Consider the following 26,548-nt stretch of genomic DNA (forward strand, 5'->3'; position numbering starts at 1 on the left):
GTATGACCCTGTTATGTTTTTCAATAATTACATAAATTACCTAGTTTATTATAATTTTGTAAGGTGCAAACAAACAATTTTATTTAGGAAAATATCATCAATAAAAATGGAATTGACTTTATTTGATCAAATTTTTATCTAATTCTTCATGAATTAATTAGATTGAATGATGTTAATCCATATGGATACCTATATATTATTCTAACACAAGAAAAAAATATGCTATCCGTAATTACGGAGCCAATAACAACGCATAAAAGAACACAAAAAGTAATGAAAACATTTCACTTCCAAAAGAAAAACACAGATTTTATTTCTTTATTAATTATTCCACACCCGGACACCTAAAAGCTTTGACAAAAAAAAATTTCCAAAACACATGGAAGACAAAATGGTAGACTTTTCAATGACAGCAATTAAGAGTTATTACTATGTATAGGGGAAAATTCCTAGAATTAGGTAATATTATTACCTTAGTGTAAGGTAAAACTTATTCACAGAATAGTTAAATTTGTAAAATATGTTTTACTAGAATCTTAAAGTGAAAAGAGTCATACACTTTTTTGGATGAAGGTTTATTTTACTCTACGTAAAGAAAATATTGCTACTCGTAAGGTATATACTACTTTATTTTGTTCACCATAATTTTCTTGTAAAAATTACTTTACGGAACCAAGAAATATTCAATACGTAAGGTAAATTTTACTTAAAATCTAGGGCTTTTTACTTTAATTTCCTTACTAGTCATATGGAGTATAAAATACTAGATTCATTTTTCTCCGTGCAGCCTAAAAGCCCTATAGCCTATCCTATACGAACGTGAACGCACCCATAGAGCCCTAAGAGATTTTTTCTTTGTGGAACGCACCTAATGAGTTTTAAATTCCCTGCCTCTTTTTGACATCTCTTTCTCACCATCAAGTGCAAGTGAGAAAGCAACACATAAACGTCAAAATGAACACCGTCCTTTATGTTTTCTAAGCACAATAGAACACGAGTACTAATTCTATGTGTCTCGTTTCTGTGGTTTCGTAAGGTATTTTCTTTCATTAAAAAAAAAAAATATTTCTAATTTCTCCTTGAGAACTAAATAGTTAAAATAAAAAAAAACAAATTCCGGGAATAATTTTCCACTAAGCAAAAAAAAAAATAGTAACAAAAAAAACCTTGTTCAGTGAAAGCCGATCATTGTGTTGTCTCTATGTCCTATATTATTTCCATGTACATAAACAAATATATAAAACATGTACATAAATTTATAAACGGTCAATTTAGTTGGTATCATAGAATGAGTCTCGTGTTTTTGTTGTTGAATGTGAATTTGTCATGAATCCATTTGGTTATTTTTTTTCGTTTCGTTAAATCGTACGCAGCCTTTTGATCTGTTGAGATATATTTTTTTTTATTGTCATTTTATAGTGTTTGTTAAGTGGAAATATTGGAAAATTATTTAATTTTTTTCCTAACAGGCACCATTTAAACAAAAATTCTCTTAATTAATTTCGCAAATGAAAATACTAGCTGAGACAGTGTGTAGGAAATAGAATTAATAAAAAAAAAATATGCAAATGCAAAAAAAAAAAAAACAATCTGAAACGATGAAGTTCGTAAGGTATGTAAAGATTGAAAATAAAATTAATATATTTTCTAATTCCCAGAAAGTAATATGATTTTATTTCTATTTTCATGGAGGAATGTTGTTTTGGTTTTAGAAATATTATACCATAAGGAAACCTAGCTGTTTTTATGATACGACTTGGACTTTTTTAATTTTATATTTTTTAATTGAATTTAACTTTTTGACTATGGAAATGGAGATATATAATTTCCTATATGCTTGAGTGAGACAGTAGACAAATATTTCTTTATGGGTATTCTTTTGATATTAATGTTTTTGTTTGTAAACATTTATCTATACATATTAGAGTCTGTTTAACAGAGGTTATTAGAGTTTTTAGTTAGTTTGTTTTTTATGTTATTACTTGCTTAATAAACTGTTACTTTTCGTAGGTATTGTTGGGATAAAGTTTTATAAATTCCACATTGATATGGGCTTTGCGCACATGATAACAATTCAACCGGTGGAAAATTATGTTTTCGGGCTAAAAGTGGAGTTTGGAAAGGGATGTAGTAATCTTTTCCTGATAGATCAAAGGTTATAGATTTAAATGTCGCATTTACGCGAATGACAAAGTGCATTATGGACAGATTGGGAACTTAACCACTCAATTATTTAATATAGTGATTTTCTCTTTAACAGTCATAGCATAGGTTTTGACATTCTTAACTTTGCATTTAATTGTACTTCGAGGTCTTAACTTTGAAATATTCTTCACGGAAAACATTCCACGTCAAACTCATAATAGGGCTGAATGACTTTAAAATCCATTTTATCACATCAAAATAAAAGAAATTTGGTTAAAAATCATAATTTCTAGGTTCACAAATTTAACATTCACCTCTTTTGGGTGCTGGGTCACAGAGATATTCTGGGAAACTGCGAAGCAGATGAACTCGCCAGAAATGGAACTCTAATACCAATTTTACACAACAAATCAAATATTGGTATAGCAATTGCAACGTGCAAACTCATGCTGAAGCAAGAAGCTATAGAAGCAACAAACCTAAGATGGTTAAAAAATCTGGCCTAGGCTAGATCCAAAACGTTAAAAAAATTTATTCTAAGCAGATTGCATATCAGCTATGTAATAGGTGTCCTAACAGGACACTGTGTCATAGGTAGACCCGCCATAATACTTGGCGTAGTCTCTAACGACTTTTGTAGAAGTTGCCTTGATGAGGAAGAAGAAGAAACAATCCAACATCTTCTCTGCTCATGTCCTGCCCTTTCCAGCAGACGTGAAAAATACTTGGAAAAATATTTCTTAGAAGATACTAGTGAACTAATTAATACTGACATCTTCAACCTTTCTTTGCAAAATCATAGTATCACAACGGACCAATAAGTGGTCCTGACAGCTATTTCTACCTAACCTAACATAGTTCACAAATTCTGAGTTTGAAAGAAATTTTGCTTTATTTATGGAAGAAAATGGATTTTTTAGAAGTAGAAAAACGTTTATCGCCAGTAATAAGGTTACAGAATAGAGGCCCTGTGCTGTTATGAAGTATAACATAGTAATTTTTTTTTATCCATTTTTTACTTTCGAAAGTTAGGGATTTCTTTTTTTTTATTTCTGAATTTTTCATAAAAACGAGTTTTTTTTACAAAAACTGTTTGGTTACAATTATGTGACGTCACTTCGCGATTCCCACATCTTAATACGGATATTCATGGCACCGAAAAACCGGGTATTGTATGAAAGTTTGACGTCAAAAGACTACAAACGCAGAATACCTTCAGAACTAGCTGATAGCATCTCAGAGGGCCCACCATTATTCTGAATGGCGGTAATAAATCCTTCAGTTTTTGCATAGAGCTCGACTCTTTTCAACCACCTTTACACCTATCAGGGGTGTAAAACTACTGCCTACCTCGATGACAACTTTTTTTAGTTCTTCAGATGAGAGGGATATGAAATAATTCCTATGATTAATCTTTTGCTGGTGGTAAAGTGCTATAATGTCTCTCCCACCTTAGGATCGAGGTAGTGTCATTCGTTATATAGCACTTTTTGGGTGATAAGACTGTGCTCTCGATAGAAGCGTTCGTTCTTTGCAAAGTGTTTTTGAATGAATTTTGTTCGTCTTATTAGTAAATCAAATGTGAATAATAGTATATATGGTAAAATTCTAGGACTTTGGACAACCTGTTTCTTAATCAATGGTGTCATTCTTAGACTTTGACTGGTTTTACTTGCGATATATGTATGTAGGTACTATATAACAAGTTATGCATGGATTCATACAAAAAAAAAGTTGAGATAACAATCACACATTACATTGCGATGATAGAGAATGCCAAAAAAGTGAGTCCCGGAAGTCTGTCTGTCAGTCTAATTATTTTTTTTGTTTGCATTGAGGAATAGCGTGACATTCTTAAATTTATTCGAAGGCCGCATAACAATACGTTTCCAACCACTTTTTTGGTAAAAAAAAATGGTGCCAATTTTTTTTCCTGAATACCAACTTGTTGTTGGAATAATGAACTCTGGATTGTCTGCTCGTCTGGTCTTTTACGAAAAATATAAAATGCACGACTGGGTCGCACGAACTTAAAGTTCAAGATAGTCAATTTTTTAAAACTTTTTATATATGCATTTGGTAAATGCATATGAAATAAAAAGTTTTAAAAAAACTTAAAATTCGTTTTTCAAATTAAAATAACAATATAATTCAATCGAATTGAACTTCAAAGTAAATATGCAGTTTAATTTCTATTAATCAGATGCATTTTAAGAAAAAAAATTTCTAAATCGTTAAAGCTGTTTTTTTTAAACTAATTTTAAATAAATAATTAATAAATAGTAATTGAAAAAGGTTGTTTTTCTCAAAAACGACTAAAGATTTTGGTCAAAAACAACATTGTGTACTGTGGCGTATAAAAATTTTTTTTGGAATGTTATTAACGTTACCTGTCAGAAACGTGTTTTTAATATCTGACTTTTCATAAGCCACTAATACGATTTCAACGCAAATTTATTTGCAAGATCGGTTAATAAAAAATTGAGAAAAAAATTGAAACAAGTCAATTTTGGATTTCTAAAAAATAATATGTACATACCTATGTGTTTCAGTGTTTTTTTTTTGAAAAATCTTTTTTTATCATTTTTTTTCCATGAATTTGTTTGAAATTTTGTTTGAATAAGCTTAAATAATTTCTTTAAAATGCCATACAAATTTTTTTTTTTCAAATTTTTGTACGTACATAGGTACAAAAAATTATTTTTTTTTTAAACGTTTCCAATAATTAAAAAAAAATTCTTTCACAAAGTCAGAGAAGAGAGTTTTCTGCAAAATGAGATCGAAGTTTCAATTTTTTGTTTGTAAATCTAGGTATCTAGGTATCAGGTATGATATCCATCCATATGCTATTGACCAAAAAATGGAAGTTAAAAAAAAAGTCTTTTGACTTATCATGGTTATTCTTTTTCTGTCTCCCTCTTGACTTTGAATCAGATTTTTTATTTGAAAATTAACATAAATACAAAGGAGTTAAGTCAACTAACGCCCTTAATACCACAATTTTAAAAACTTTCTGACTTAAACCCTTGTACCAAATTATTTCTTAGGAAAGGAGTTACGCTAGAGCTAGGGCGATAAAACTAAACGAAAGAGAAAAAACTGACTAAAGTCCAATAACAATCCGAAAATCGATTTTTTTTACGTAACCCCTTTGCAACTGGTATCAAAGATATAAAAAATCATACTTCATTTGCCGATTAAAACCGTTTAAAAGGTATTTTCGTAATTTTAAAATCAACTTTTAATACTTTTTTTCATTTCGTATGAAATTAATGATAAAATTTAATAAAAAGTATTCTTTTATGAAGTTTATAAAAAGCTTTAACATTCTAGGCAACTTTAATCATAAGAGCAAGTACGTGCGATCCAGTCGTACATTTTATTTATCAAAATTTTAAAACTTTTTTTTTTTAAATACATACATATGTTTCTGGAAATTTTATATATGGACCAGAAGCTTTTACTTTTTCGTACTAATTATTTCTACTAGAGAACTTTTTTTTTAACTATCAGCAAGTTTCTGGATATTACATATTGATTTAACAGGACGAGGAAGTTTTGTTTTTTGTTAGTTTTTAAGTATACTAAGATTTTAATTAAATTTAAAATTATATTAATTGATTTGATTTGCATATGCTACGAAATTATTATTATTCTATGTGATGTGTTCTATTTTTCGAAAGATTTTTATTTCGATTTTTAACATGTAGCTCTCTCAGATCTTCTTACTTCTAATGCGATCAAGCCTTGTAACTCCTTATTATTTTTCGATGTGTTGAACATAAAGGGATATATGAAATTTGGATGGATATTATTCTGACTCTAATCTATTGAAATGTTAGCTAAAACATTATAAAAGTTTTTCTTTGAACAATGTGCAAGTTTTTTTCAAACAACGTTCATTTTAAAGTATGTGTCCTTAATTACACTGTTCAAGTCGATATCTTAGACATGTGCGCCGTTGACTGTTTTCCCCTATTTCGGACCTGAGAAATCGATTCGGCTTCGAACAAATTTTTTTTCGGAAGAATTTTCAATAATTTTTAGCATTTTGCCCAATCAAAAATTGTCGGCCACATTTATTGTGAGTTGACTTCAAAAGAGAAAAAAATTGACTTTATTGAGAAAAATATTGAAAAAAGACAAGTTAATTTTTTGTAATTTAATTTTTTCATAAAATTCTGAGTTTGAAGACCATTTTTTTTTTTCAAGAATACTTCATTCAGTTTACTTGATTTTAATTTACAGATATGAATAAACTACTGGCTTTCTAAATATGTATATTTTGATAATGTATGTGTTGCCGTTGTGTTGTAATACATTTTTTTTTTGCATTTGAAGTCGATTTGTGAGAAAATAGCTTCTACCGCCTAAACGATTTAATCTTGTCCTTTACTCCCATACCTTTTTTTTGTAAATAATATAAATAATCTTTTGACATCATTTAAATTATGAAATTAAAAAAAAATATTTTGAAAAAAAAAACTGCAACACCGGCATTTTTTAACTAATATGGGTCTAACTGTGTCGGGTACTTCGCCCGACAACCACTATAACCTAACCTAACCGTACCGTAAATCGAAAAACTGATGATGCCAATCGATTTCTCAGGTCCGAAATAAGGTGAAACAATCAACGGCGCACATGTCTAAGATATCGACTTGAACAGTGTAATTAAGGACACATACCTACTTTAAAATGAACGTTGTTCAATCACTTTATTAAATTTGTATCTCAATTCAATTACTTTTTTTTTCTTTTCAGGATTTTATAAATTCTAATTTTAACTTACTTAAAAGAAGCAAACATTCAAACACCTTGAATAGTAATAACATGCGTAGAACTTAACTTAAAAAATGCAAGAACTGATACCATATATTCCTTGATTTTTAAATATCACAAAAAATGTTAAACGAATAAAAATCGTCACAAAATACGATGATACTTTTGAGAACATTAAATTAACCGAAAATAAAGCTTCATGATCAATAAATGAAAGTGCCACGTCAATAAAAAAAGAAAAATATATATAGAAGAAACTAGTAAAGTTAAGAAAATAACTAAATCAGCGGACATCATTGTAAATTAATATAAGTGTTGTGTTATTTTGTTTGATTTTATTTTCTTATAATAATTTCTTAAAAACGTACAAAGTAAACGTCTAGCAAACATTGGGCAACATTTGTGTGAACTTGTTCAGCGACAAGGAGACGTCTCTGGACTAAATAACAATGCGGCCGAAAGTGATGAATCATCATTTTCTAAAGGAGCTCCTGCTAAATGGTAAGCGGTGTTTTTCATAATAAAAAATAATACTCCAACATTTCCTAATCTATATGAGTGGTTTTTACATTCATATTTTCATCTTTTTGTTGAAGTTTTGTATCATTTTTTAACATATTTCTTTTATTTCTTGTTTTTGTACATTATCTTTATCTTTACATATTAACATTGAATGTACCAATGCTTCTAATTGCTCTGCCAAACACAAAAATGTATTGCTTCAATTTATGTACGGATACGGACATTAATATGGGTACATCATGTTTTTTTACTCAAATTTTGCGTGACTCATAAGATTGCTGAAAATGTTAGAAAAAAAGTTGTAGAATACCTACTTTTGTTGATTTTCAATTCAGTGCATGAAAATAAGTTAATGATATTTGAAACATTTAGGATGAAGTTTGTTGCCACTACAACAGCTTGGTAGAATCTTACGCAAAAGAAATATTGTAAAAATAGACATTCTCTAATCAGGCGTGGTCTCCGAACTTAGATATTCGAAATATATAAAAGACTGGTACTTCATACAGTCACACAACTGCCTTAGAAGAATTTTCTAGGGAAAATTGCTAGAATAACCAAATAATATAGATTTATAAATTTTACAACAATACCTTGCAAAAAGTAGTGAAATCACAACAAAAACATGACTGTTAAAAAAGAGCTAAGTTCTTCTATGCTTAAATAATGCTGGCACAAAAAGTACTGAGATGTAAAAGTGTACCAAGTTCTAAAGTTTGGCTTTAACCCTCTGTAGGCACACCTCTTTTTTGTGACGTAATAAGCACACAGGATCCGAATCTGGTTTATAGGTACTTTTTCATGTCGCTAGAACTTTTTTCTATGTCAATATTTTATAAAGAATCAAATATGAAATTGGTGTAGAATTTTTCGAGAAATTCGAATATTGTTTTCACGATTCCAAAAAAATATATTTTCACCTTTATAAAGAGACTTTTGTGGCCACTTTTTTGAAAAATCATAATTTTTTTATTTTTGTCCTGCCAAATTCGCACTTGTGTGCCGACAGAGGGTTAAATTTGTAGCAATAAAATTTTAACTGTTTTGGCAATATTTCATATATCCTTAAAAATCGATAATTAAAAGAAAAATTATCAAGTAAACAATCAAAATTTAATTGATACATTACATTTTAATCCATTCCGAAGATAAATCTACAAACTAGAAACACTGCAGCTTAGGAAAATTAGTCAATAGGCTTTTACAGCACAAGAAATTAATAAAACAGAAAGAAAGACAAAGAAAGAAAGAAAGAACGAATGAATAACATATAACACTGAAATACGTGGCACAGAGGAGAAGACATAGTTTAAAATTGTCTCATGTTATCGCACAGGTGGCTTCAGTTAAGCTGGCGATTTAGAAAAAACTTCTGAGCCGACCGTTGGGCTCGAACCCACGATGCCGGCTTTGAAGTCAACTACCTATTCCTCTGTTCCCATGATGGGAATCTAATTCCGAAAAAGATGTGTGGGTCTCGTTCTCTCTGAATGTTAACTTAAATCCAACTTTAACCAAGAAAAAAGTGTGATTGAGTTAAGTGAGAAAAAATCGTTGAACTAAAATCAAAATTATTGTGAGTTTTAATATTTAAGTTATTGAATGTTTTAATTGTTATTTAATCGGTATTTTATTGTATGTTTCAATTAAAGTTTCAGTGAAATAGAATTTCTTTTTTATTTTCGGGATTTTGGCTTTTCTAGGTGTTGCGTTTTCGGGATTCTTGGTTTTCGGGATTTTGGATTTTCGGGGTTCTGGGTTTTAGAGATACTGGACTTTCGGAATTCTGCGTTTTCTAGATTCTGGATTTCCGGGATTCTTGGTTTTCTGGTTTCAAAATTTCGGGATTGTGTCCGTCTCCCTGAACAGACAATTTTGAAGAGTTCTTACCTATTCTGTTTTATTTTCGCGTAGGTTTTCGCGATTTTGGATTTTCGGGATTCTGGGTTTTTGGGGATCTGGATTTTCGAGATTCTGCGTTTCCGGATTCTGGATTTTCGGGATTGTGTCCATCTTCGAGTCAGTAACAAGGACTGTTAAATGAAAGAAAGTAAGATGGCACCTATGTTTTTGATAGGTGCCCTATTGAAATTGTTGTTGTTTTTCTTGGAAATTGTTGTTGCTTTTAACTTTGACAAATCAAAAGTCATAATTTTATATAGCCATCTTGAAAATTTTGCGCAGATGCGCAGAAGAGAACAAAAATGAAAACGCTAATGATATTACCTTACCTCAGCTTGATAGTAGATATTTTTTGCATAGTTATTGTCTTTGATTTTGTAAAAGGTTTATTTTGTTCTTCTTTTGTTTTTGTCAATTCGTCTGATTGTGATGATTCTTTTTATATTTGAAAGCTGGTACATGCATTGTGGTTCCATTTCAATCTCGTCCAGTTTTGACTATAGAATCCATGAGAAAACCATAGTTTCGATCCATAGAAGTCGGTTTAGTTTTTTTGATAAAAAATGATTATGACTCTTGGGTTTTTCCTAGCAATTCATTTCGTGTGTATAATATCACACTCGCGCGTGCAATTTGACAAATATGACAATTTTGGGTTTTTTATTCTAATTTACAGATAAATTCGTTGCATTGTTTAATATTCATTAGATATGTAGGTGGATTCGCATTGGTAAGTATGCAGTTGATTGCATGTGTATGACTATATTTATAAAAGTATAAATTGGAATATAAAGAATAATTGATTTGTATAATTCATGTTGATTTCTGGGTTGTCTGGGAGAAGGTCAAAGTTTTATCTTCAGACGTTAGCTTTGTTATTTTTTTTCAACTGCAGCGCTATGCACAGAAAAAAGGAAATAATCGGTCTTATCACGAATTCCATTCGTATAGCCTTGCTACTATTCCCGAAAAAAACAATCACAATATTTGCATTTTCATTCATACGTTATTTTTATTTTGTTTTGTTTTGAAAAGTATAAAGATGTAAATAGAAACAAACATCTAGAAATGTTCAAATACGGGACAAATAACTAAACCCGGGACACATGCTCGTACCGATTCTCTTAAATAAAAACCCGGGACGGGCTTTTGAAATACGGGACAGTCTCGGGTAAACCAGTACGGATGGTTGGCAGCGTAGTTATAAGTCATGTTTATTACAAATTGTTTGATATTACATAAGAATGAGGGTAAAAACTGGCACAAAATAAAAATTGGATATCTAATGCTCAATGAAAGTATCAATTTCATTAAAAGTGATATTGAAAAGAAGTTTTTCTAGCACTAAACGAAGTTTTTGGTATTGGCATCAACAGAGTAATTTCCTTAAAAAAATTTCAGTGCGAACCAAAGTAAACATTTTTTTTATAAATAAATAAAATAAATTTAATGTGATCTCAAAAGCCTATAACCAGCGAATGAGCAAGACACTTCCAACGATAACACATGTACGAAATTGCGATTATGATTTTAGAAGCTATTATGTAACGGATAAACATAAATTTTTATTTTATTTAGCTACAAATTACAATAATTATTAGCTCTGAGATTGCAAATATATATACAATTTAGTTTTTAAACAATTTTTTGACACATTAAAATCAATTAAATTAAAATACTTATTAAATAAAGTGCAAGCAGCATACAATGGCTCATGTGAACCATAGATCGTTCTATTAAATCTTTGATAAATAAAATCTACTGATCTTAATGAACGTGAATGAAAGTTTATACATATTTGTGACAAAAGATAAATTTGAATCAGTTTCACAAATAAAACACTTGATGTAGTCCTTCGATGAAAAAGTGATGGGAGATTGCTACCGGTCGAGCACATAACCCTCCTGAAATTGACCATAAATAATTCAAATAAACTACAAAGTTTAACATTCATTTCCTTCATTAAACCTTTTTTGCTTTATTGAAACGTAATAACTTCAAAAATGTATAATTTCTTTTCAAAACAATCAAATGCTTGCTAAACAAAACAAATTTGCAAAACGGATTTTAATGAAGAACCAATAAATTTGAATTAGTATCGGATAAATTACTTTCTTGGAAACTACATCGATTCTATTAATAAATAATAGATTAAGAATATTTTCTTATTCTCATATAAATGTTTGTTTATTTAAACAAACGTTTTCGAGAATTCTTCTCATCTTCAGGTTCAGGTTTCTGATTAATGAATAATAATAAACAAACATTTATATTAGAGGATTCCTACAAGACTGATTCATCTCTGTACGAACATGGCTAGAAGTCGTTTTAAAAACTGGACATCCACAACTGATTTGACATAAACGCAACAATTAATTTTTTGTTATAAGTATGAAATTTTATTTTTTTGGGGCGGTCTTTTTAATTTTTTCTTCGGGAATGAACGCACGAAGAAATTTGTGAAATCTTCCTGTATTTGATTAAGTTAATAAATGTTGGGCAGATATATATTGTAATTTAAAATTTATTTTTTAAGGACCAAAACCCCATATCTCATAGGAAACAAAAGTTATTAGCAGTTTTCGGAATAAGAACCGCACAGGTGTACATTGCTTAAGATTAATATTTGTTCAGGCACGTTTTTTTTTTTACCAAAACAGTGAATGAAACATTCTCACATGAATTGTAGACGGTTCAAAAAATTCAAGAAGTAAGTTTCACTGCATTGAGCTATTAAGTTTACAGTTGTACAAGGCGCTTGTATACTGATATGTGAATTTTAGAGACCTTGGGTCGTATGCAAGAAACATTAAGCTCTTATCTCGCTTTTCAGTACATTTTCTTGAGATCTGTCTCATTTTCTTGAGATAGATCACAAGAAAATGTACTGAACAGTGAGATTGAGCTTAAGCTCATTCTTTTTGGATATGAGCCCTTGTCTTAATATTAAATACCTGTAGTTATCTTTTTTTTCATATAGCCTTTGTAAGCAAAAACAAATTTTAATAAATTTTCCTAACTCAACACAAAGCTTTTTTTTATATAAACGCACAAAAGTTTTTTTTTTGTTCTGTACATAACCAAAAATCATTCCATTAATTTCATTCTTTTCTATTCTTTTATTTCCTTTACTTTTTTGTTCACATAAAAATATATACTTTATCTTATTCATACATACATTTAATGAAAAAAAATTCTAACAGACGAAAAAAACACAATCTTCTTAATGATTTGTGCGTGTATTTGTTTTTTTTTTTTAATTTATTAAGCCAACCATGTCGTTTTCTTATCCTTCTTCTTGATGATACAACAAATTGAATTGGACAATTTATACCAGACATGCTAATGGTTTTTAATCCAGTCGTATCACATGCACGACCTATAGAACTATCGGCTAACGCATGCTCTCTAAACATTATTAAAAGATAAACAAAACATCAGAAACAAAATACATGTCTGCACACACAGTAAATACATTTGGATCAGGACGAGGATCAGCTAAGTACGACGAAGAGCAGACGAGCACTTCCAAAGAAAGTTTAAACTCAGTTTGTTTTGGCAGACATGTATGCCGAAAAGCGAACAAGTATACGTAAAAAATGTGTCTCTGTGGAATCAAGTTTGCTACAAACCGAACAACATACTAACAATGCTGATTGCAATCAGAGTGAAGTTAATAATAGAAATATAAATAATGGTAACAATTCAATAGCAACAGTATCGAAAAAACAACAAATCCATCATCAACAACAACTAAATCAACGGGTCGTCTTGCCCGGTACCGGACTTGCAAGTAGTAGTAGCATAACAAGTGCACGTCGTCCTTATTTGGTTAGTCGTGATTTGGAATTTCTTGCTCACAACACATTACCTTTTAATCGTACGAACGCAAATAGCAGCTTATGGTCGACAACGACAACAACGGCCTCTAGCGGTGTAAACATAAATTCAACGAAATACGTTCATCAAAGAAACAGGTGTGCACCCGTTATTCTCATTTTTTAAATTAAAAAACCTTTTATTTATTTAATGTAATAACTGTAACAATGTAAAGTATTTATATATTTTTTTTCTTGTGTTTCTTCTCAGAAGAATATATGTTATACAGTCTAAATCTACTACCCACCTACATATATTTCCTTGATTTTGCTTTTATGTAATGTGTTTGCAAGCTAAAAGCACTAATTCGAACAAAATTAAATTTGTATCTGCTCGAAAATAATAAGAATGAATATTTGACATAATCATCCGAACTGCGAATGTCAACTATCAATTTAGGCGTTCAGAATAATAATAAGTCCAATTGAAGTGTATGCATTATACAGAACTTTGAGAGCCTCTTTATCAGAAACTAAATAAACTTAAAAAAATGTTTGACGGATCAATAGCTCTTTGTGTGCAGAATTTCTTTCTTTCATTCTATTTAAGAGGAAATGAAATACTTAATTATGACAAACAACTTGTAGAGGAATGGATTTGACCCATTATTATTTTTCTGAACCCCTCAATCAATGATTGTTGATAAATAACCTAATTCATGAAAAAACTGGTCAACTTTTAATGGAAATACTTCAAAAAAATGATTTTGAACCAATCTAGAGGGCGTCGCACTCAATTTTCTCAAAAGAGTAAAATAAGGACCACCCTAATATAAATATATATGTATATAATATAATATTAATCGCAAAAAGGGTAAATATGTCATATTATGTTCAGGCAAAACTAAACAAAACGCTAACCTTGTGCTAAATATGGATGGTGTTGTGTATTTGTTTGAAAATGTTAGTTTCATCACAGGAAAAAACCAATGAAACATATATTTATTTTGAGATTTTGTTTTGCCGGAAAAATGAGTTAATTTTATTGTTGTTATTTTGTTTTACGTTCATATTTTTTCCTTAAGTAAAACTCAATAAGATTACAAAAAAATTGAAAACAAAATATTTATATGAAAATGTTGTTAAGAATCATATTTTCTTGGAAATGTTTATAATATTTAACGCAAATTGCTTCATTTTCGCCTTTTTTCATACATAGTATAGGTACAATATGTATCATGTTTTGCATTCGTAAAAATAAAAGTTGTAATAACAATCAAACATAATATTAAGATGATAGAGAATGCGAAAAAAGTGTGTCTAGAAAGTCCGTCTGTCAGTCTGTCATTCTGGCAGGATGTCTGTTGGGCTTTATAAAAAACTACAGCCTAAACGGTTGAGCCGATCTACTTAAAAACTTGGTATGTAGCAGTTTTTTGGACACTGTACAGAACGGTTAATTTTCTCAAAAACGGCTCCTACGATTTTGATTAAGAAAAAATCAAGAAATTGTTACTAACAGGGATAGGATTTTGAGCATCTAAAAATTAAAAAAGAGGTAAAATAAAACATCCACAAAAAAGCATTTATAAAAAATAAAATGAATTATACAAATTAACTATATTAGCTTTGAACTACCTGAGTTTTTACAATTTTTAGTCAACAAGCGCCTTTGATTGTCCTTAAACAACACGCGCGCTGAAGCGCCTTAAACGATCTGAAAGATCTCTCTACATCTGCCCAATTGATGCAATCAACATCAGCCACTTCAGTATTTGCAGAGAGCTATTGCTTTGTGTGCCCTCTAATAACGCAATTTATTTGTTCTAATCTCTCAAGTCCCTTTTTCGGCGAAAACTGAACATGCCAAAAACATTTTTTGCGACTGTCTTTTTTGCTGCCGGTCTTGATTTTTACAAAAATCTGAAAACTTTTCCAATGGTTTTTTTTTCTTTCTCTCTTTCGAAGGATGAAACTCTTACAAGTAAGCATAGATATTTTCACTGGAATCTTTTTTGGTTGAGCCCTATTGTGAGTTTTTGATGTGACGATGATTCTATCGGAAAAAATTATATTTCACTCTTCCTGCATTGTGAGTTCACGTTCGAAAAACTCCCCGTATCGACAGCTCTTTTCTCACTTAAATTTTGGTAAAATATGAAACTGCAGTTCAGCTGAAAAATATAATTCTCTTCGGGCAATTACGTTTATAATTCCTGGCGAACAATAATATTTCGAGTGAAAAATGTTCACGTGAAACTTAAGATAGGGCTGATTGGATGTTTTGTATGTATTATTGTATATGCTTAACAATGCAAGAATATTGTAGATTGAGCAAGTTAGTTTTTTGTTTGTATATATATAAGTTATTTGAATGTAGGTTTAAAGGTTTAAAAGATGACAATTATGGGAAAAGGCAAGAAAAGACAAGAAAAGACAATAACGAAAGAAAAGGCAAAAAAAAGTTATAAGCACAGAAAATTATATAATTTTAATAATTATATTACCTTTTATTTGTGCTGGAGCGAAAGAAAGCCAAAATAAAATTTCATATGTTTGTTTTCAGTCCATAGTGTCGTACAATTCAGCGAGAAAAAAGGAAAATACCATAAAAACCTATGACCAGACTCAATACACAAGATCTAGCTTTTAATGAAAAAAGTTTTTTTTTTATCGTTATTAACGATACTTACCATAGAAACATTTTTTTTAATTTCTGACTTTATCTTAAGTAACATGTTTCTAAGTGCTTTATTTGTCTCCATGTATAACGTAAGTTAATTTACTTCAAGTTAATAAGTTTTTTGAAAATAAAGTTTTCAAAAAATCCCTCCCAATTCTTGTCACACAAGAATAACATTACTCTAATTTAATGAGGATGTAAGAATATCTAGGTTAGGTAACCCGAATGAACTATTGCAAAAGTTTTGGTTGGATAGTAGATAGTAGTTGGAATGGAGATAAAAAAAATTCTTTGCTGTTTAGTAAAAGCCATGGGGGTGAAATCGGCTAACTTGATAGTCGATAGTTGATAGTCAAAAACGACAAATTATGGAGCAAAATCGTCGCACAGTGTGGTATTCGGTTCAAACAGCAAAAGCCAAAAGAAGGGTTATGGATGATAGTATGTATGTTTGTATGTATGTACGCATGCATGTAGGTTGATGTGTTCTATCATAGCTTCTAAACCACTTATTGTAATTTGACAAATTAGGTATCGTTGGAAGCGCAATGCTTGTTCCCCGGTTATACTTTATATGACGCCACAATAAATTGAATATAGCGCCCTATAGAGGCAACATTTAAAATTTTTTTTTATTTATTAAACAGCACGTTTTGGTATTTGAATCTGAAGCCAAAAGTACATATCTTATATCTTTATCCATGAATAATATTGCTTAAAAAAAAAAAAAAAACGAAAAAAATCTGATATATTTCTTAGCTCTCTGAAGATTTTTTTACTACAATGCTAGCTTTTCTATATCTGTTGATCAAAAGCCTTCGATTCTTCGTCTTTTACTTCAGTCACTATTAACATATTTAGAACATATTAACACCAAATAATAGTTTCCAAATATGGTATGTACCAACAAACAAAATAAAATATTTTATAAAAGGGCACTTTGGGGCGTCCTTTACTACACACTTAAATATTGATAACTTTACAAAAAACAAAAACAAATTTGACCGCTTAGAAGCATTTAGAAACATATTAAAATAGGTCTTAAACAAAAAAGAAATGCATATTTCTTCATAATTCACGTAAGGCTATACTATAGCCCGTATACACAATCACATGAATAAAAATCCAAAACATATTACATAGTTAAATTAATACCTCATCAGTAAATATCCATAGCTTTTAAAATTAAAAAAAAAAAAAATTAAACTAAAATTATAAAACTTTTAATGGTGCATGCAATTCGCGCCTTATCCTAAATTGATTTGCCACTTTAAATATTTCTGACTTTCGATTGATCGCGTTGCACTTTGTGACAAGATAAAGCTTTGGGAGTTTCGAGTATTGATCCGAATGCCTTTAAGCTTTTCCAAAAGTAATAAACCACAGTTGGCAATGGAAAAAAAATACCACTTTGGCCAAGAAATGGGCGAATATACCACTCTGTGCGGCGTCTGTGGCGCCAATTTCTTCAATTGCTGTAGTCACTGATGTACGCCTTAGATGAAGTCGCTGTACACAGCTTTCGCTAATGAGGGAAGCATGTGATCCGTTGTCGAAAAGGAGTCTGGCTGGCTGATGCCTATTAGACTTGTTCAAAACCTGTACCATTGCGGTACCAAGAAGTACATAATGCCTAGAATGTGAAGCATTTGCTGGCGAGAAGCTGGGGGTAGATGTGGTTTGCGGTACAGTATGATGGTAGCTCACAATGTAAAAGCGTGTGATGATGGGCGTTGCAGACTCGACACGTGTAATTACTTGGACCATTGGTGTGGTGTGGCTATGTCCAGATCCCAAGCAATTAGAGCATAAATTGTTGTGGTTCGCAAAGGAGATTCGTCTTGCAACTTCTGTAGAACGAAACTTTTCACAAGTAAAGATAAAGAGCTTACCAGAGCATACGTGGTGTTGAACCCGATGACGAGGAAAACGACGTCCTTCAATTTTATTGCTAGGTGCTAGTTTACTTTTCACTTGTAAAAGAAAAGCAACGGGTACCGTATTAAAACGAGCTTCGAGTCATATTTGACTCTATGCTGTTGTTAGATGTATACTATAACCATGTCATAAACAAAGCTGCTAGAACTGCGTGTTATCCTCAGAACTGGAAAGTTTTTTCGCAAGGCTGAAACCTTAAAAACTCTTTTAAACTCATTGGTCCGAAATACTATTGAATATTCTTCGACCGTATGGAGCCCAATTAATGAGACAAATTTCAACAAAATTCAGCGTGTAAAAAGAAAATTTACCAGACTTTTACAATACAAAATTCATCAAAGCCACAGTTTAAATCATTTATTTACGGCAAGCCGTTTAAGCCGGCAATCAGTTACATTTTACATACCGTTCTCACGAACTAATTTAATTTTTAAATCACCCTTAAATCACTTGATGGTTTTGGTTTTTCAGTTAAATTTCCCTTACTTACAAAATTTCATTATTTAAAAATTATTGATTCTTTCTTGTTCTGCGATTTGGTTTTTGGCTTTTTTACTTTTCTTTTTTCTTGAATTTTTGTATACATACATACTAATGTAATTTTCGAAGTTATAATCATTAAATTAAGTTTATGTTTTTATTTCAAACATGAATTAATTAAGCATAAAGCTTGTTAAAGGTTTAATGTAGACGTTGTTTATAAAAAACTGTTGGCTTTTCTATATGAAAAAAAATTATACATTGAAAAAAAAGGCCGAGTACTAAAAACCACTTCGGTTTTAGAAGTAACTTCTCGATGATTGGTCAAGTCAACAGAATAACCGACGGACGTCTCCCCCAAAAATAGAACACGACCGACTGAGCTTGTATGTTAAAAAAAAGTTCCTCAGAATCGGAACAACGTCAAAAAGCAATCTCATACAGCGTTCTGATACAAAAGCGAACTAAGAATAAAGGTAGACTTGAAAACTCCTGATACAAGTAAACGTAAATGCATTCAGTCAATTTCAGAAACAATATAAAACTGGGAGGCTTCCCATCGTTTTCTAATATCAATCCGACGAACCCCACACGAATTAAAATTTATATTAAAAAACGTACGTTTTTCTGTGCGAAATAATAATTTTGAGATATCTTAAGTTGAGGTTTGTGTGTTTTGGCTTGTTATATAAAGTTGCATCTCCTTTATGATATACACAGGGTGTCCCAAAAGTCAACATCGAAACGAAAACGGTAGATGGGGTAGGTGGTGAGAGCTATCAGATAAATAATTTAAAAAATCTTAGCGATGTATTTTGTGAGTTATAGGCATTTGAAAAAAAAAAGAAAAAAAAAACAAAAAATGGTCACCCTGTGATGGTCTTTCATGTGCCGTGGCTACAAATGATAAGATATCTCAATTTTGTCTTTTAATATGAAACCTTGAATAACCCTGCTAACAAATGGCTTTTAAAATGGTGTAACATTGTTGAGAATATTCCATAAATAACAGAAACCAAAATGTTGTTCTAAAAGTATTCGACTTCTGTAATTATGTAATTTTCCATTATATAATTTTTGTACCTTTTCAGAACTGAATTTGATTTTTTAAAAGATAAAAGAAGCTAAATGAATGCTGGAAAAGTAATAGTTGGTAGGCTACGTTTTTACCATAAGTTTACGGTCACCATATCCGTTAAAAAAAAAAAAACACCGAAAAGATAGGTTTTTCCAATATTTTCATTCATATGTGAACCGACATTTTCAACATTTAACCTGAAATACCTTTTTTTTCAAATACCGTATTCATGAGCAATTTTATTTTAATTTTAATGATGACTCAAAATTCTGTACCGAATTTAAGAGTTGAACCCTATTTCATAGATCAAATATAAAACAAATTATATGGATTATAGAAAAACATTAAAATTATTTATATACATTTAGTTAGTTTGTTTGTTTGTTTTGACTAGAAGTATGTAATTTATAAAATAGGCATGATATTCCTTCGCGTACATTCAATATTTTGACAGCTATTTCAGTTGCGATTTCGGCTCCGACACCATTGTGCTCTGTATATTTGCACCTTTCCGCCATCTTGCGTCAATTTTAGCTGTGGCTTTAGTTGGTGCGTTTTTAAATTTGTATGGTTCATTCAAAACAAGTTGTGACCGCTACTTGTCTTCTTTAAAATTACAAAATAAAAAAAAGACAAAGTAAACATTAGATATGTATATTCCTTGTAATTAAATTATAAATATGAAACTCATTTTGATTTGCTGATTGAAATGTGTGCTGAATTTACTCAAAATAATATCAAAACGATTTACGGTTGAACTCTATTAAACAGAATCATAATTAATGTATGACTGTTTTTCATTCAACGTTTCTATGAAACAAAAATAATATATTAGAACTTTCGAAATCATACATTGTATGAGTATGATATATGTATGTATATTAATGGTATTATCTATAAAAAAGGACTTCTGGGCCCATGTTCTGTAACTTTTATCACTGGCGATAAAATGTTTCAATGACTTTAAAATCTATTACATCTAATTAAAATAAAAGAAATTTCGTTAAAAAAATCTTAATTTTTTAGTTCACAAATTCGGAATTTGAAAGAAATTTTGCTTTATTTATAGAAGCAAATGGATTTTATATCGCCAGTGATAAAGTTACAGAACAGGGTCCCTGGTGTTAATTGTGTCTGAGAAGAACACTTGACTGGTCTATAGAATAGAATGATCTAAACTTATTTAGTAGTAAGTTTTTGGAATCCGAATTACTTTAAGTGGATATTTGGCATTTTATTAAGTATTTTTGTGGCTCATTAACGTGTATTTTGTATTTCTATAATTCTTTTTAAAATGCATGTATGGTAGACACGATATAATATAATACATATTTATCTTCTTTATTTATTAAAAATTTTGTTTTGTTAATATACACTTTTTTTTTCTTTTTCTTCTTAAAATCAAAACTGTGATCCTGAAATAAAGGAGTTCTAGTTCCAACAATAACAGTAACAATAGCAGTAAATTACATTTTAATTCCAAAGGCTTAGTTCGACAAAGGAAATATAGCACAGCGAACTTTGTACCAAATCAATGCCATTCGGCGTCATCAATATCTTCATCAATAGCACAGCAACAGCAGCAGGTACAAGTTCGACAATCACCATCAGTACTGAATCTACCGTCTTTGAGTCAACAGCAAAATTCACATCACCATAATTCGGAGCATATAAATAATTGTTTTAATTTAGAAAAACACCAACAAAGCAACTCATCATCCTCGTCACAATCAGCAGGAGGTCTTATATCAGCAGCTTTAGCAACCGTCACATCATTAAGAAATTCATCAAACGCTAAATCAACAGCCGCCATCACGGGTAATTTGTTAAGTCGAGTTTTATTGGAATTCTCTTCGGCGACCCGATCAATTGCTAACACAAACGATAATAATCGAAGCAATAGCTTAGCTAGCAGTTCTGCTACAGTTGGGAGTGCTGGTACCACAGTACCAATTGGAAGTGAGGCCGCTGAAGAATCATCCAATAATTTTATTTCTGTTGTAAGTGACGATAGCGAAATAAATAATCAGCCAATCTTAAATGGAATAAGAGAATATAATTTAAATAATAATTACAACAGCTTTCTATATACACAGCAACAGCATCAACACACTCAAATACAACAAAGCAAGAGCAATAACACTTCACCCATCAAGCTAATTCAAAGACAGAATTCTGTGCCATCTAGAGGCATTACTACAAGTACTGGAAGTGGAAACACAATAAAAAGTGTCATTGATCTTCGTTACAAAATAAAGTCCACAACAGTTGATAGTAGTGATTCGCACGTTGGAAACACTGGAAGCTCGTCATCAACAAATGCACCAACTTTTAGGCTCTCTGAAAGCAAAAAGTCCATTAAAAATAGAAAATCTTTTCTTGAACAGGTTCCTTCAACCGAATGTGGCAGTTCATCGCGTAAAGTTGATGTAAAACACAACAGTGCTAAATTTTCAACAAGAAAAAAATCCAATATGGATCAAGATAAAAAACCTAAAGCAAAGAATTTAGCCTCGTCTACTAGTAATCAGGACCATGACCGGGATCGAAGTGAAGATACATCTTATGCCAGTGATAGTACTGACTCCAAAGAAACAATAGTATCACGTAAAACTTTGTCAACAAATGTGCCAACAATTATTTCGGATGCAGCCGTAAAATGCGAACCATCAGTTTTGTCAATCGAAACAACTTTGGATAACTCACAAACAAAAAAACCTAGTGATGATTTAGAAAAGACCTTACCCGCTGAGAGTTCGTCGTGCGGCGGTGATACCATTCGTGAAGGTAATGGTGGTGGTAGTGAAAGCAGCGTTAGCGGCGGCGTTGATGAAGCATTTAGTGATAAAACTTCCATCGTTCCTATATCAATGTTAAAGTCTTCTCCTTCAAATTTAGCTGTTACAACACCCCCAACATCGTCGTCGACAATATCAACGGCCATTGAAAAGTTTTGTCCAAACAATCGTTTTGTACGGAAATCAGTCGATAATAACTTTTCGCAATTTACAAAGGGTGGGAATTTTTTTTTAGATTCGGCCGATATTGAGACTGAATTCCCAAGGGATTATGATGACAATATTGAAATTTTATCACGAGAAGCTGAACACTTGGAAGAGCAATTTCATAAAGTCGGAGATACTGAGACTGCTTTATTTGAAGATTCGGGGAAAATAGTCGTAGACCGACTGAAAAAACAAAGCAAACCACAAGATGATGAAGACGATGAACCAATTGGAATGTCACCGTGTGGTCGATTTTTCAAATATGATAAAGAAGTTGGCAGGGGATCTTTTAAGACTGTATTTCGTGGTTTAGATACTCAAACTGGAGTTGCAGTAGCTTGGTGTGAATTATTAGTGAGTTATATTATATAAACATTTATTTTTTTCAATACAAAATTAGGACTTATATTAAATTTTTTTTCTCAATACAGGATAAAAAAGTAAATAAGGCTGAACGTAATCGTTTTCGTGAAGAAGCTGAAATGCTTAAAAAACTACAGCATCCAAATATTGTACGCTTTTACAATTACTGGGAGGCAAATGTTGGAAAAAGAAAAAATATAGTCCTAGTCACTGAATTAATGCTTTCAGGAACACTTAAAGCGTAAGTTTTTTTTTAAATATCAGTTTCCATTACAAATACCAGCCAATGTCAGAATGCGCTTGTACGGCCATATATAACATTTGTATATGTGAATACATTATATTTCTTTCATTCATAACTTTTATATTACTATACACCTACAGATATCTACGACGTTTCAAGAAAATTAATCCGAAAGTTTTGAAATCATGGTGCCGTCAAATATTAAAGGGCTTACATTTTCTACACTCTCGCACCCCGCCTATAATACATCGTGATTTAAAATGTGATAATATATTTATAACTGGTACAACTGGCAGTGTTAAAATTGGAGACTTAGGTTTGGCTACCCTAAAAAATCGAAGTTTTGCTAAATCGGTAATTGGTACACCCGAATTTATGGCACCGGAAATGTATGAAGAACACTATGACGAAGCTGTGGATGTGTATGCGTTTGGTATGTGTATGTTGGAAATGGCTATTTCTGAATACCCTTACAATGAATGTTCCGGGCCTGCTCAGATTTATAAAAAGGTAATATCTGGTATAAAACCGGCTAGCTTCGATAAAGTCGAGAACCCAAAGGTTCGTGAAATAATAGAAAGATGTATTCAATTGAAAAAAGAAGATCGTCCGAGTTGTAAGGATTTATTAAACTCTGAGTTTTTCGGTGAAGATATTGGTATACGTTTAGAACCAACAACAACGGAAGAATTTCTGAATAATCCCGATAAGAATGATATTGAATTTCGTTTAAGATTATTAGATCCAAAGAAAAGATCTTACAAACATAAGGAAAACGAAGCAATTCAGTTCGAATTTGATATAAAAAATGATGATTGTGAAACTGTTTGTATGGATATGTGTAAGGCTGGCATTATAAGTGAAGAAGATTCCCGGGCTGTGGTAAAAATGCTTAAAGTTCAGATTGTGTCATTGCAAAAGGAACGGAAACAAAGACAAACACAGATGCAGCTGCAGAATGAGAAGTCAAGACTAGAAAAACTGGCTCTAATTGCACAGAGAGAAATGTATGAAACAAACTGGGACTACAGTGAAATAATGCATTTGGAAGAAGAAGAGGATGATGATGATTATTACGAAGATGAAGATGGCAATGGTGTTGTGCTGCTTGTTGGTGGTACAACTAATGCACCTGCAATTGTCGCATTTCGTGAAGATAATGAAAAATTACAAAGCCAACAAGAAGTTACTAGTGGCCCTGTGCTTATTAATAATGATATACCTGGTAAAGTAGAAGGTGGAGATGTTAATGAAATGCAAGTTCCAACATCTGGAGATGTTGCTTTTGTTGAAATGAAAAAGGGTAATGAGTTGGAACTTTCATCTGAACAACAAAATCAAGCACTTTTGCAGAATCAAATAACTCGTGAACAATTATGTCAACAGCCAAATCAATTTGAACAACAGCAACAACAATTTCAGCTTAACCAGGTAGGGCAATATCAACAACAACAACAACAACAAATATACCAACCCCAACAAAACAATATATCTATTCCCAGTCAACAGCAGCAGACATCTGCACAGTACGTACCAATTGTTCAAACACAGCAACAGCCACAACTTCAAACACCTCCATACTTAAATCAGGAACATGAACAACTGCAGCAAGTTCAAGTATCAAATATGTTCGAGCAACCACCATTAACACCACATCAGGTAAAAATAGTTCCTAATTACTCCAACCAGACTTCAGTAACTGAGCACCCCCAACAACAGCAATCAGAATATATTCAAAATCCGTTACAACAACAGCAACAACAGGTAACACAGCTGCACCAGCAACGGGTCGATCAGCAAATGCAACAGCAGTTTCAACATCAACAGCAAATGCAGTTTCAGCAAAAACCACAAGAACAACAGCAGCAACTACACCAACAAGTATCACCTCAGATTCATAAATCACAAAACCTTATACATCAACAGAATCAGCAGTCCTCTCAACCAATTTCCCAACAGCAGCACCAGCAAAACGACATACAGCAACAACAAGATCAGACAAATCAAGAATTAGCAGCATCACCTACATTAGCAACTAGCAATAATAATGGTTCTCAACTGAAGCCAAGGACAAGCAAATCGAAACGTACCAATCGTGGCACAGAAAAAATTCCTAAATTGAGCGTTACCAATATTGAGAACAATACTGTAGTTGATTGTCATATGGAAAACAAACCTAAAACCATCACCTTTAAGTTCGATATCAGCGATGTAAACCCTATAGATGTTGCTAACAATTTGGTAAAATTAAAAAAAAATAAATAATTAAATAAAAGTTTTTCGCTTATACTGCTTTATAGATATCACAAGATCTTCTTGCACAAAGTCAGAGTACGGTTTTCGTTGATATGATAAAGGACATTGTACGTCAAGTTAAACTCAACCCAGAACAAATCCCAGTTCCAACAACATTCCGCCGCAATATGGAAAAAGTAAGTAGAACTAGTAAAAAATTATCTATGTATTTAAAATTGGGAAAAAAACATTTGCCGTTGCTTCCATTTTTCAAAAAAGGTTCAGGGTGATTACTATAAAGATATAATATGTTTTCATCGTTGTAAATAAGTAAAAAAAAACTAGATACTTTTCTCGTTTTGGTAATGATTAGGTTTTTATTGAACATACTATTCGCTTATATAAGAATACTACAGGTTTTTTTTAATGTTATTTTTAATCGGTGAACATACTTGGATTATTATAAGCATCTGCTTTTTAATCATAAGAATGAGCAATCGCCGTTTTTTCCCCCAAATTGTAGCCTTTATTCTCACAAAGTGTTTAACTATCTATTATTTGAAAAGTTTCTGCCACTAGCGCAACACTTTTTGCCATCTTTTGGGCAATTGAGGGATACCATCTTTAAAAAACGATGCGTCTTTTGTCGCGATTCATGAATCGATACATTTTTTGATTTTTTTCATATGAGTGGAAATGCAGTTATAGACTAAAACAAATGGTCGAAAGGAACAATGTCTGGAGAGTACGGTGGTAGAGGTACTTCCTATTCATATAGTTTTTCATTTCTCTCTTGAAACTGGAAGCGCGATCGATACCGATGTACTCTCCATCAATCTCAGCAACAATAACTAATCCACGCATCTATCGAAAAACGGAGGAAACAAAGCTGCGCACTTAATAGAACATAGTATTCTATGTATAATCTCTCTGTATAAACTTCTATGTATAAACTTAGTATGATCGATCTTTTTTTTCGAATAGTCTATTATACATATTATAATCTCTTCTGTTTTATAACTCGGGTTTAAGGTAATCACACACTGCAACGGTATATCGTAGCGGTATGAATATTGTAAAGCAATACAACTGGTAGTACACAATATTGTAGAGAATACCGCATACAGTATACCATGATCAGTATGTGCACATATATTTACAGTTTTTATTCTCTTCTATTTTAAACAAAAAGATCTTCTAATGCTCTATCAACAGTTCTGGTTCTTTTATACACTAGCATGCCTCAACATTGGCTGTATGCACTCAAAGAATATTTTTTGTTTGAAATAATTTTTTTTTTGCTCGGAGTTCAAAAACAATAAAGCAGTTTTACCTAGGAAGTTATATAAAAGT

The 26,548-nt window shown here is 31.4% G+C and overlaps 1 protein-coding gene across 7 annotated transcripts in view; it reads left to right on the forward strand.

Annotated features, from left to right (window-relative positions):
• The first annotated feature begins 927 nt into the window (after window positions 1-927).
• Window positions 928-26,548, forward strand: part of LOC129920633 (protein lava lamp) — a 44,697-nt gene continuing 19,076 nt past the window's right edge. For 2 of the 7 annotated variants that reach the window (XM_056002052.1, XM_056002053.1), the window contains exons 1-7: window positions 1,055-1,612; window positions 6,910-7,428; window positions 12,621-13,328; window positions 20,775-22,707; window positions 22,785-22,957; window positions 23,101-25,201; window positions 25,261-25,392. In XM_056002052.1, the coding sequence (XP_055858027.1) occupies window positions 12,916-13,328; window positions 20,775-22,707; window positions 22,785-22,957; window positions 23,101-25,201; window positions 25,261-25,392 (4,752 nt within the window). In that variant the 5' untranslated portion in view covers window positions 1,055-1,612; window positions 6,910-7,428; window positions 12,621-12,915. The other 5 variants (XM_056002048.1, XM_056002049.1, XM_056002051.1 and 2 more) reach the window with 5 other exon arrangements.

The sequence above is a fragment of the Episyrphus balteatus genome, chromosome X (genome assembly GCF_945859705.1).
Source record: "Episyrphus balteatus chromosome X, idEpiBalt1.1, whole genome shotgun sequence".
Taxonomy (NCBI): domain Eukaryota; kingdom Metazoa; phylum Arthropoda; class Insecta; order Diptera; family Syrphidae; genus Episyrphus; species Episyrphus balteatus.